This window comes from Corylus avellana, chromosome ca6, assembly GCF_901000735.1.
Source record: "Corylus avellana chromosome ca6, CavTom2PMs-1.0".
Taxonomy (NCBI): Eukaryota; Viridiplantae; Streptophyta; class Magnoliopsida; order Fagales; family Betulaceae; genus Corylus; species Corylus avellana.
In genome coordinates, this window is record NC_081546.1 from 11,426,106 (window position 1) to 11,439,920 (window position 13,815).

The 13,815-nt window shown below is 35.2% G+C and overlaps 1 protein-coding gene across 1 annotated transcript; it reads right to left on the reverse strand.

Moving 5' to 3' along the window:
* Nucleotides 1-1,286: 1,286 nt before the first annotated feature.
* LOC132184131 (ABC transporter G family member 11) lies at nt 1,287-8,137 on the reverse strand. The gene is made up of 10 exons (XM_059597644.1): nt 7,458-8,137; nt 6,525-6,814; nt 4,998-5,169; nt 4,794-4,916; nt 3,874-4,002; nt 3,563-3,757; nt 3,132-3,218; nt 2,762-3,034; nt 2,393-2,500; nt 1,287-1,834 (listed from the first exon to the last, which is right to left on the reverse strand). The coding sequence occupies exons 1-10, from the start codon at nt 7,854-7,856 to the stop codon at nt 1,496-1,498; spliced, it is 2,115 nt and encodes a 704-aa protein (XP_059453627.1). The 5' UTR covers nt 7,857-8,137; the 3' UTR covers nt 1,287-1,495.
* Between the last annotated feature and the right edge of the window lie 5,678 nt (nt 8,138-13,815).

Below are 13,815 nucleotides of genomic sequence, written 5' to 3' on the forward strand. Positions count from 1 at the left end.
GCGCAGCCATGTTTGATTGGCGGGTCACTACAAGACGTACATTATTAATAGAGTGGGCCACCTGAGGTTAGACTCGGTCGAGCTGCTTGTTTTATGCACTGTAGCGTACAATAGTGGGGGCACTTACATTGTATTACAAGTTCCTCGAAACAGCGCCAACATTGCTGATAATGGTTAATATCTCGTGTACACTATGTATAATAGTTATGACCTATTAAAGCTTATATGCGATTGTCATTAGGATTACACATACACATTTCTGAAATCAAAACTATGCTTTTATGGTGTAATAACAGAGGCAATACCTCATTTGCTTACCAGAAAATACATGTTGATTTCTACATATAAATAAGAGCTCATTCCATACTCGACTTTGTGTTTACTTACTAAGTCTTAGACTTACGATTTGTGGTTTGTCAGATTATCTGTTTTAAGAGAACTTTATATGGAGGGAAGTCAGGAGCCTGTCTTACATATACCAGGTTTGACTGATATGATTGTTTTCGATTAGAAGCTCCAAGTCTATAATGAATGGTAATACGTGCATGCCTTATATTTCTTTTAGATATCTTAAATCTGTCATTTTCACCGTTTGCTTACATTTATTATGAGTATTTTAGATAGACGGATCCCTTCAGTTAGTTTCTAGTTAACTTAACTTGAAAAATTGTCAATAACCCTACCAAAATGGTCAAGGCTAGTTTGAGGGCGCTACATTGTGTTCTTCCATTGTAACTTGATATTATAATTCCTACAACTATATCCTCTCATGCCATTCAATTGTACTCAAAAGAGAACAAGTATTTATTTTTCTTAATTATGATTATCAAAATAAAATTCTATAAACAAGAAAATTTTGGACAATAAATGAAGAAAAATTCCCCCATAATTAAGAATAATATTATAGGATTACCAAAAAGAGAACCAAATTTAGTAAAAAGTGTGGAAATAAATATCAATTCTTTAAATACTTTGAGAGATGGAGGCAAAGCCATATCACCGAATGTAAAATGTCTTAGTTGAAGATCTATTTGCCAAGTATTAGTCACAATGTCACATGATACATCCTACAAACGATCTTGTTTTTAATTGTAAAATGTATATGCTTTATTTGTCTTATAAATCTATGATTTTAGTTTTTTTTTTTTTAATTTTTTTTTTTTTTTTTTAGTTTTGACAGTATGACATTGTTTATGGGAAGAAACCGAGGAAGTAGTAATAACTTTGTTATAATTTTTTAGCTTTACTTTAAATTTATATATTACACCAAGAAATTTGACTTGCTAATGTTGTCATTTCCAAAACATTTGTGTGGAGAAACTTGCAGCATTAAATATTACGTTACAAATTATGTTGTCAAGCACATGTGCCGTCCAAACTAGTGGAGGTAAAAAATTATCAGAACATTTGCTACAATCCCTGTTCAAGTTCATAGTACTGAAATGACTTTTTAACCCTTCTTTATTGTGTGCTATGGCAGCTGTCTCCTGTCTGTCTACTTTTTACCATTGTTGGCATAGGTTCTCAAAGATGGAGATTGAGTAAGACCATTGGGAGAAACTATTGTATTTTGGTTGCCATTCTTCTGCTGCATTCTTCTTCTTGCTATGTAACCCCTGATCCATGGGGTCACATCCTCATTAATTTTGATCATGATGAAAAATATGACGCGGTAGACCACTATCATGCTAAAGATCACACTCAGATCCACCCATTTTGATCTGTGCACATCAATCTGGAAAACATTTTCCAAGATGTACTCTCCCGGGATCTTCAAAGTACTCGGTGGTTGGTTGTCGAACATCAAGCCCTTGAGATCATTCTGGTATTGTCCCTGTAAAGTTTTCATTGTTTAAATTAGTCACTGACGATTTTAGCGGTACAATTAAATCACCGTTTATCTTAAGAGTTTAAGCAAATAGGAAAAGACAACCCTTCATGTATTAGGCCAAGTGAAATATTTCATTGAAGGTGAATGACAAAGGCATGGTTTGAACTCAGGACCTTGTGCCAGAGCAAAAAGTCATGAGTTTGAACATTGTCCTTGTCATACATTGTTTAAATTAGTTACTTACCGTTTTAGCGGTAAAATTAAATCACCGTTTATCTTAAAAGTTTAAGCAAATAGGAAGAGACGACTCTTCATGTATTAGGCCAAGTGAAATATTTCATTAAAGGTGAATGACGAAGATATGGTTTGAACTCAGGACCTTGTGCCAGAGCAAAAAGTCATAAGTTTGAACATTGTCTTTGTTATTCACCTCTCATTTCACGTGTTGGGCCTTGCTGATTAAATGGGAGTTTAAGCCCATGTCTTTTCCTATTGACTTAAACTTCTTAGATAAGTGTTGTTTTAACGTCATCAACCAGATGATTATGGTAATCATTTTACCTGCAGAGCCCAGAAATGGAAGCTGATGTATGACATGGGGTAGCGCCACACAGGCTTGGGGATGTCGTTTGGAAGTCTGAAGTATCCAGACACAAGCATGAATATGCCCTGACATGTGAAGAATACCACAATGTTAATTTAGAGTATGAATCATGTTCTGACATGTTTTTTTAAGCTGTTTGCATTGGTGCATTTCCTTCCCAGTAAGGTGATGTGACAGTAAAAATCAGTTTTTATTGTAAAAAAACGGTTTATTTCTTTTTATAACGTCATTCCAGTCGTATAACAGTCTATTACATTACATTTCTCTTTTTCATATAGATATTTATATATGCTTTGCAATCCAATATGTAGGAAGAAGATGCAAACCTGAATCCCAGCCCCTATGATGATACCCATGAGGAAATTAGGGACAATACTGGCTATGGCCATCATCAAGCTCTCAACAACAGCGACACTGGCGTAAAGGCAAAGAACAAAGAATATATAATGTTCAAATCCTGGGTGGAGGCGGACCATGAAGTAACAAACGGTTCCAGAGAGGAAAGTTATGAGAATAAGGAATGGCATTGCAGAGAGTGTGTTGCCGACGACAAATGCAGTCACACCATAATGGCCATTTAGCCTCTCTCTCTGAAAGACCTGCACATATCAGCAGAGTTGAAAATCAAATCATTAGATTCTGCCATCTAAGTGTTTGATTGTTTGACTAGGTGAATGGGATGATCATTAAACTTACCTTCATATCTTCTACAAACGAAGGAAATCCCCCAATTGACATGAATGTTACAAAACCAAACACAAAAGATGCACATGATCCCCTTGCCTGCCTCATATCAAGTAAAACAAGAAAATAAATCTTAGTAAACGATGGTTCCAACTTCAACACCAACGGACTTCTTCTTATTTAACAATAGCCTATGGCAAGCTCAAGTACTCTCAATTTCTTGATAATGTGATAAGTCATTTGGCCCTGGTGCCTCATGAAACATCAGTTCTAAAGTTTGACTCCCATTTGGGGCCAAGCCTGCATGCGAAAACTCGATCTTTACCCGACCCATATAGAGAGAGCATTTTGCACGGTGTCTCGGGGGTCTAGTTGGGAAGAAGCCCTGGTTATCCAAAATAAAAAATAGCGAAAAGGGAAAGAGAAAGAAGTAATAACATTACCAGAATTGAATTGTAACCAGTCCCAATATCCAAATAGATGGTCCCAATGCAGATAGTGACAACAATGTAAATTACAAGCCTAAGCCAGTAATACCCGAAGTCCCTTGACATGTTGATGAATGAACGCTTGGTCAAGGTGAAGGCTTGCATGAAGAAACTAGCCTGACTACCTCCTGCATCAAGCACAGTTCCTTTCTGCATGCAACATACGCCAAAGAAATCTCCATTGTTACCGCAATGATTATTACAACAAATGCATGCCCACCAAAGTAATGAGAATAATCAATCAATCAATCAGATGAAAAACTTACGACTTTGGATATCTCATCAACTTTTTCTCTCGCTGCATAGCAGAAGTGAGACGTACGGTAGAAGTCAATAAGGGTTCGAATAGCTTCAGCTGTGGTAATCTTCTCTAGTGGATCATCACTTGCCTCAAACTGAGAAGAGACGGCCAATATATATATCAAAGCCACAAATTAGCTAAGGAAGAAAACTACGAAATATAAAATGCAGCCTTGAATTCATAACCCATTAATCCAATATTGATCAATTTAAAGTCCGTCTGGCCTTGCGATTTTGCAGGCCAAAAATGTGATTTTTAAACAAAATTGCAAAAAGTGTATGGTTTGGAAGTACATTTATAAAAAAATTGCCAATTGCGAGTTGAAAACGTATAAAAATAGCAACCTTCCACCCAACTCCGCACCTACAATCTCATCAATTTTACCACTATGGCTACACTTTTTCTAGCCTCCGCCACTTGCACATTGGGTGCCCCACAAGCTAAGAGGACAAATGTGTAATTTATAACATGAGAAATGTTACACATACTCTCAAGTGCCCACTTCCAAGTATTTATTCCATCTGACAGTGAAAATTACTATTAAATGCTATGAGCTTGTTTGGGATTTTACAGTTTCAATAAGTGCGATTTTAAAAATTACGTTTTTGAAATCGCTACTTTTTAAAATCGCAAAGGCATTTGGTAAAACATGTTAAAAAATATTCTTTTATCAAATATTTGTTATGCAAAATTGTGATCTTAGTTTAAATTTGCGCTTTTTCAAATAAATCCCCCTTGCCTGCTTATAAAAATCGCAATCCCAAAGGCAACCTACACTATATGTACTTTCATTTATTATTTTGTCTAATAGTAATTTTCATTAGGAGTGAACACTTGGAAGTATAATTCAAAGCAGATCGAAGAAGGAAAATTTAAAGGTCGTACCTGCAACTTCATGGATCCTTTTAGAGTGGCCTTAACTTTATCGAAGTCAGAATTGATGCATCTGAGAAAATGATCAGATGGGTTCCTCAAAGCAGGGCAGGGGAACCCAGCTTGTGCAAAGAACTGCAAAAACAACCCTATATATATAAGACCTCCATTTTCTACGAAATCAAATGCAAAATAAAAAGAAATATTGCTTCTCACCTCGTATGCTTCGGAAGCCTGGCCAAAAAATACAGTTTTGCCCCCAGAAAGCAAGTACAATTGATCAAACAGTTCAAACACTTCACTGCTTGGCTGGTGAATGGAGGCTATCACTGTCCTCCCATCTCTTGACAGACCACGTAAAGTTTGTGTAACAAAGAAGGCCGAGGCACTGCAACAAAAATCCAAGCACTTTAGAGAAGGACAAATTATGTGAAGAATGGCAATGCAGGGGCAACGAGGATGGGTTAGACATGGATGAAAATCTTTGATTTGATGATGGACAATTTTGTGTCTAGTGATGTGGCGGGACTGGCATCGAGCAAGGGGAATAGATGGAGAATTAATTTGGCAATATTTGATGATTGTCAGGCAATGATTATGTGAAGAAAGTACATGTGGCACCACGTGATTGGATTTTTTTTTAAACATGTGGCAAACGACCCACTAATGGAATGTCAAAAAGTACAAGGACTAATTGTTCACTTGTGGAAAAATACTGATCTAATACAAACTAAAAGCACAAGGACCACTTTTGAATTTAACCCCAAAGTTTTTGGCAATCATATAAGATATATACTAATTACTACAAAAGTGAAGTCACAATTTACGCATGATTAAAATAGTATTTTTGGAACATCATATTGAGAAAGAAAATAGAAGATACCAAGAAGTTAAATTTATAGATATTATAATTAATTTAGGCTAAGACCAAGCACCCGAGGCTTAATTATCGAGTATACAAAAGTATGAGTGTAAAAAAATAGAGACTTTCATAGGAACTATGCTATAAATGTAAGTTTTTAGGTTGAGTGATGTCTCAACATTTTATATTGTGGTCTCACTAAACGACTTTTCAAATGTCAATCTTCCTAACAAATGGTATTAAAGTTAATGGTATGTTTGGGGTATGGTAGAGTGTGCAGTCACAGACAAGGGTCCTGAAATAGGAATAATAGTGCAAGTATGAGCATGGGCAATGGTCTGTGGCGTATGAGGCAAAAGTTCATGGCACAAGTACAAACAAGAGTCTTTAGAATATGGACAAAGGTACAAGGTGCGAGCATGGACAGAATCCCGGGAGTAGGGAGTAAAGGTTCATGACACGAGCACAAATAAGAGTTATAGAATAAGGGCAAAAAGTGCATGCGCGGGTAAATACATATAGCCTACAAATGATAGACGGCACATAAGATTGATTAAAAGAAAAAAAAGCTTATGTATATTTTAGTTGGAGTGTAGCAATATATATAGTGATGAACTTACAAGTAAAAGAGAGATTAGTACATAGTATGCATGTGTGAGTATAAGAAGATTGAGTCCCACATTAAAAAAAAAAAAAAAAAAAAAAAAATGTCAAAATTGTGAGTGAATAATATATAAATCATAGTTGGACCAAATTTATAGGCTTGATGAGCTTTTGAGTTAAGTAATTGTAATCTCAATACAACTTATTTTATTTTTTATTTTTGTAATTTGTACGTGTCAATATATACAAGCTAGATAGTAAAAGTGTAGGAGCTTAACCTATCAAGCCCGCTAGTTGGCTCATCCAGGAAGAGCAATCTGGGTCTCATCAAGATCTCAAGAGCAATGCTGACCCTTCTCTTCTCTCCTCCACTGATTCCACGCAAATGCCAGTTTCCAATTACTGTATCAGAGCAATCTTGGAGACCCATCTCTATTATGGTGCTCTCAACCAGTGCACGTTTCTCCGACCATGGCATCTTGTCGGGGAGACGTAGCCGAGCTGAATATGAAATTGTCTCCCGTACTGTTAGAGTGCCGATCAAATTCTCATCTTGGGTCACATACGCCTGTGTTTCCATCAAATAACATCACCATTAGTTTCCAAAACAGGGGTTGAGAGCGGGCAAATAACCTCTCATCCGTCCAATTTTTTTAACGAATCATGTCACAAATGGAATAGAGAATATTTATATGATTTATCTTTTTCTAATATACATATATACCATATAGAGGTCAGCAAGGAGTGGAAGTTCTAACGTGAGTAATTAAATTACTTTATTATATACAAAAGTAAAAGAAAGCTTACATAGCCTATTTGATGCTGACGTGAGTCTTATACAAAAGTACAAGAAAAACATGTCCAAGTCTACTTTAAGTAAGAGTATAAAAAGTATTCTTAATTGTCAAAAGTAAATTGCCTTGCTACCAAGCCTATCTTTACAAAAAATTCATAAAATAGTTCTTCTGATTTTTTTTTTTTTTTTAATAAAAAAGTAATAAAATGATTAGAAAAGAAAAAAGAAAAAAGAAAGGAATAAAATGGTCTATATAGGCCCTGTTTTTTAATCTTGCCGACCAAAACAAAGGATCAAATACCGAAGCAAAGATATTATATATATAAGCACCAAAAATCAACTAAACCCAAAAAAAAAAAAAAAAAAAAAAGGAAATCTGTGCATGCCTCCCTCTGAAGAAGGAAGAAAAACTCACTGCAGTCCCGAAAGAGAGCTTGGTTTTGCGGCCATTGAGGAGGATGGTTCCAGAAAGGAAAGCGTTGGCTGCAAGCCGGCTAGAAAGAGCGTCGAGCAGGGTTGATTTTCCGGAGCCAGAGGGACCCATGAGGGCGGTGATGGATCCAGGCTCGGCATAGCCAGTAAGCCCCTCCAAAACCTTCTGGGTCTCCCCATTGCTGAGAGTCACCATCACCGTCAGATCCTTCCATGTCAGCCTGGCAGACACGTCACCCACAAATTCTGTGGTCGCCTTGTCCCTCCAAAGCGTCTCGCTCAGAGGACTCAATCCACAGACAACAATCCCGTTCCCTGCAGCCTTGCTTGCCTCTATCTCCGCCCCCACCGCCTCCTCGTTTTCTGCAGGGTTGTTCCTCATTTTTTTTTTCTGCAGAGTTTCAGGCAATGGGTTTTCACAAGTTCTGCAAAAAACCCAGAATATCTATATCTAGAAAGCTCTAAAACAGAGAGATCATGCTGCGGGGAGGAAAGAAAGATGTGAGGAAATGAGAGTTGAATGAGGGGGTTGTGAATTTGACCGGGAATTTGGGAGAGAGATGATAAACCATGCAAAAGCAGCAGCCTTTAGAAGACTGGCTTTTTTTGTGTGACAAACTGCCAAGAAAATTTCAGTTTTTTTTTCTTCTCAATCACTTATATCGTCATTGCCTTAGATCTTCAGATGTCTGGAACAAAGAAAGATGGCTAAGAACATGACTTGGAGCATTTTCATTGGTGCAATTAATGTGTTTTGTTAGATGTTGGTAGAGGCATTTAATACCAGAACCGACCTCTATTAACATTCCACACATTAGTTTCTCTCTTTCCCCCTCTTCTAGGGAAACAAACGGATAATATTTATTTTACAGTCGAAATTTAAAATTTGTATATATAAAGTCAATATTAATACTTTTGAAAAAAAAAAATTAAAATAATGTAAAAATTTTACACCTAAAACTTTATTTCCTTGTCATAATGAAATTGTTGTATTTCAAAAGAAATGAAGAGGATCGTTATCCCATTGCTTGTATGTCTGGAGATAATACATATAAAACAAACCTCCTAGACTAACAAAAAAAAAAAAAAAAAATTTCTTAAGAAATGCTATATATATTTTTTATGTTTATACTTTTAAGTACATATTTCTTACCATAACAATAAAAATTATCTTTGAATTTTAAGAAAATTTATACTTGAAAGAATAAACTCTTTATCATAAGTGCAGAGAAAATGAAGAAGAGTAATTGATCCAAGATAAAAATGAGACAAGGCAACTTACGTGTACTGAAGAGTTACTATCAATGAATAAAAGTGGTTGTTCCTTAACACAAGTGGTTGTTAGTTAGAGGTTACACATCCTTATTGTACACTCCTTCATGCTCGCCTGGAAACGGCTAACAGATCTCATTAAGCGCCTTATCTTTGATCCCATGTTTTTTCTTCTTAATCACGACATGTACGTCATCCAATAAAGATCCAGGGGGTGTTTGGCAAAGGGGATGGCCTAAACACTGTAATTGATGTGAAAAAAAAGTAAGAATATTTGGTATAAAAAAATGAAAAAGTGAAAAAAGTTTTGTTTTGTAGTGATTTTTTTATTTGAATAATAATAAAAAGTTAATGATTTGATATTAAAAGTGAAAAAGTTAGAATGTTTTGATGTTGATTTTTTTGGGAAATAGTGATGAATAGTATTTGGGCCAACCCCATCCCCATTACCAAACAAAGCCCTAATGGCTGAGATAAAAGCTTATTTTAACTTGGTAATCACTGTCAATTACAGTCCTATTTCAATGTAGACTAGCTTACACATGGAGAAGCAAACTGGATCCTCTCCATTTTAAATGAAGTGGGAGCTAGTTCTTTATATCTAAGGGGTAATTTTGTTCTTCCACTTTTATGGAGACAAAATTGTCCCTCAAATATAAAGAACGGATTTCTCTCTAGTTCAAATGAGTTAGAGATGATCTGAATTCATGGGGAAGGATTCTCTCAATTCCAAATGAAATTAAGAAGATCTGATTAGAGTATTTAGGAAGGATAAAATAGTCCAACAAAATATTATGACTATTTCTATCCGTTTCAAATGAAATAGAGAGGATTCGTTTCCTTTACACAGGACTTCATGGAGAAGTTTGAGTGGAGGAAGAAAGCTTCTAAAGCTTGAGGAGGGCTGACATGCAATTTATGTAGGGTGACAGAAATGTCACGCCACTCTCGTTCGACCAAGACTGTGGTAGAACTTTCGCTCGACAGCTACTCGAGGGAGTGTTATGAGAAAATAATGCAAACTTAGCTCGAGGTTCGCTCAACAAGGATCGAGTGAGATTGTGACTAATTGCATGACTGACACTTCATGCGACACTCGTGTGACGTTCGCCCAAACGAGTCTACATTTATTTTAATAAATGAGTAATGCTAGAAGTCTCTCTTATGTCCTTGTGTAGACATTCCAAGAATGATGTGGCTTTTAAAATTACCGTTTAACTTGTAATTGATCAATATTGAATTTTGATCAAATGGTAATTTTAAAAGCTACCTCATTTTTGGAGTGACATAAAAGGGACACAACAGTGACTTCTATAATTACTCTTAGAGCCTGTTTGTGATTGAGTTTGAGAAATAGAGCTTTTAAGTCAAAAATAGCTTTTGGGCAAAAGCTTTATTTTTAAGCTTTTGTCAAAAGTGCGTTTTGGTCATTTTTAGGCTTTTTGGACCCTTAAAAGTGCTTTTAATTTTTTTTACTAAACAAATACTTTTTTCTTTAAACAGACTTTTTGAGTGTTAAAAGCACATTTAGGCCGCTCAAACGCAATCCCAAACAGGCCTTAATAAATGTTAGTTTTATAAGTAGAAACTTCATTTAATCCTCCTGAACTTCCATCACTTTTGCAATTAACCTTCCCTACCCCCTTCCCCTCCAAAAAAGTTTAAAAACTCTAAATTTAGTGTATCAAACTTCTAACTTTTTATAATGTCAACATTCCATTAGGTTTTTCCGTTAAATCCTATCAAGATTCAGGCGTGGATATTTTCGCAAACTTCGTCAAATCCTAATCAATGCTTGAATCTTTGCAATTTTTTTTTTTTTCAAACAAATTGGGGTATTTTGGTAATTTTGACACCCCTCCTAATTTTTTGGAATGTCATCCCTCCGTTAGGTTTTGTCATTAAATCTTGTCAGAATTTGTAAAATACCCATCTTTTTATTTATTTATTTTTATTTAATTTTTTAATTTTTTAATTTAATTTAATTATTATTATTATTATTATTATTATTATTATTATTTTATATAAAAAGCTTGCAAAGATTTAGCTATGGGTATTTTTGCAAATTCCATCAAATCATGATCAACTCTTGAATCTTGTCTTAAAATTTTGGTTGATCTTAAAAATTGTGATTTAATTTCATTGGTGAGCTTAAAATTTTGAACACATGAACTGATAATCAAATTTTTCAGTTTGGTTACTTGCTTAGGACAGTTGAGAATTCACATGTTTGATCTGATCTTACACAAGCACATTAGCATATAATTTGTGAGGTATGACATGAAAGTCTGATATGCGTGTTTCTATGTCTTAGGTAAAATTAGATGATTTATTAGATGGATACTTTGGCATATATATATATATATATATATATATATGTGTGTGTGTGTGTGTGTGTGTGTGATAAAAAGAAAAAAAAAAAAAAAAAAAAAAAAAAAATCATTGATAAGCCTTTCACTAAGTAACTGGACCTTTTACCTTAAAGCATTGAGTGTTCACGTCAAAAGGTGAAGAATTTTGATTTGGTTAAAGTCATGGTTAGTTTGGTTTCGTTGATTTTTTTACTCAAGTTAGTAAGTCGTAGGGGTGCCTCTACACCTAATGCCCTAAAACCACCTGGTTTGGGAGTCATTGACTTAACACTCGTTACATGGGTCAATTAGAAAGCTTAGGGGAACCGAACATTGCACAGCCTGACCAAGAAAAGAAAAATATAACATAGTTATTCATTTTAATGGGGAATTCAGTGAACTTTGAGATAATGAGACATTGCACATTGGAAATAATTGGAAGCTTCATATTTGTGTGCTAGTTCACTTTACTGTTTCGAACTTGTGATGCCTTAGCAGGTCTTTAGTAAGTAATTAAACTTTAAAATTTTAATTCATTGTGAAGGTGGAGTTTATCTTTTTAAACTTGCTAATGAATGAAAATCATGATTTTGAGTGATACTTCAATTTTTGGATAACATGAACTTGTGCATAATGTTTGTGGATAACATTCTTGGAAAACCCTCACAAGACTTCACTCGTCCTCTAGGGAATTCCTAGGGGTTTATCTTTTTATTTTTTGGTTTTCAGTTTGTTTTTAGTTTTGTATTGCTAAGGGACTAGCAATATGTAAGTTTGGAAGTGTGTTAAGTGCCAAAATATTCATATTTTAGCCCTTAACTTATATTTGTTAAATCCTTAGTTTTGTTAATTTGTGCTATTTTATTCCCCTTCTATATTTTCTTTGTTTTACAGGTGTTTGGAAGAAAAGAAAGCATTCCTAGAAGTATTGGGCTTAAAGGACAATATTTGGAAAAAGCTAGAAGATTTGAAGCAAGCAAAAGCATTCTGGTAGTGCGATCGATCGCAGGGGACCTACGATCGAGCGCGCTTCCAGAAAGGTCCAGACAAGCAAGTGCAACCTTGCGCTCACGTGCACACAAGGAGACTCGATCGCAGACGTGCGATCAAGCACATACGGGCTGCGATCGATCGCACCCGGGTGCTAGAGAACAGTCCGTTGCGGCCAGAATTCCCTTTCCTTCCATATTAGGGTTTTCCAAGTCCTACTTGTAATAGGACTGAACCTACGAATTTTCTAGTTTTACTAGGGGTTCTAAGATTTCTTTAGGCCTATAAATAGACATCTTAGCTTCTAGGAAAAAGTGTGGAGAAAGAGGCACAAGCTCTGGAAAGGAACTGAAGGCTAGATCAAGAGGAGTTTCGGTTTTTCTTCTCTTCCACCTTTTATTTTGTTATGTAGTTTATATTTTAATTTGGGCTAGATTGAAGCCCTAATCATGTCTTTTTAGGATTTCAATATTGGCGCCTTTGCTACAATTATATTTTGGTGTATTTAACTTGATTAATTCCTGTTTTATTGAATTCCTCATATGTGTTTGCCTAATCAACATATGCATGTGGTATGGATTAGTTAAGTAAATCAATTTGGATGACCAAGTCCTGGGTTTAATAAGGGTAACAAAACAATCTCACACCGAGTTCTTGGTTTAATCAACATGGGGAACCGGGAGTATACACACATGCCCTAGGCCTCATGTGTTTGTCGATTTTCAAAGATTTATGCTTTCTTAAAAAACAACTTAGTATACACGCATGCTAAATCCTTTAAGAAAGAAAAGAATTAGAGTATACACCCATACCTAGTTCGTTGCTTAGGAAAATCTATAGCTTAAGGAGTATATACCCATGCTCTTAGGTTGGCAAATATTAAATATACCGGTATGATTGGTGCATTGGCATATTGTTATCTTAATTAGTCTGATTAGTGGTGGATATCAAAACCCTAATCCTTTTTAGTTTTAGTTTATCTTTTATTTTATTTCTTTATTTTAATTCAATCATGACAATTGAATTTTATCGATTAATTAAATAGGAAATTACTTCTAAACATAATTTACCAATCCTCATAGGAATGATCTCGTATTTGTCTGTTATACTATCGTTTGATCTTGTGCACTTGCGAGTAAAATGTACCAAGTATTTGCCTCATTTAGGTGGGTATTTGGCACAACAACTACCACTAATGCCTAAATAAATAAATCAACGCAATGGAAATCCTGTAATAAATTATTGCAAATTGTGCTTATAATTTCAACAATAAAACCAACCACAGCTTCTAAGTCATACACAATCTCTTCTCAACGTATATATAAATGATTATACAATCTTACAGCAAATGCCACACATGGCATTTGCTACCATATCCAAACTTACCCTCTAATGACTTCTAAGCTCGCCCTCAAATTAACACTAATCCATCAACCTACAACATCTGCACGATTGTGGGGTCATCACATTCGCACAATGGATATATGAGTCCACGGTATCAGTTAGTATATAAATTACTAAGTTTTGGCAATGAGCTAACCTTTCGCTTTCTATATGAGTTTAGAATAACAGCTACTCATCATCACATTTATAAACACTTTGTAGCTAATGAAATAAACCATGTAGTTAAGAAAACTTAAAGTATAATATCTTAGTTGAACACCTATGTGCACGATCAAAACTCACACTCAGAAATACACATACAAACCCATCTAAATTTTAATATGT

Excerpts from the sequence above, each read along its gene's own strand:
- LOC132184131 (XM_059597644.1), bottom strand. The coding sequence starts at position 7,856 with ATGAGGAACAACCCTGCAGAAAACGAGGAGGCGGTGGGGGCGGAGATA. Across the intron at positions 6,815-7,457 it reads AGCTCTCTTTCGGGACTGCA|GCGTATGTGACCCAAGATGA; the intron begins GTGAGTTTTTCT and ends ATGGAAACACAG. Across the intron at positions 4,003-4,793 it reads AAGGATCCATGAAGTTGCAG|TTTGAGGCAAGTGATGATCC; the intron begins GTACGACCTTTA and ends GTCTCTTCTCAG.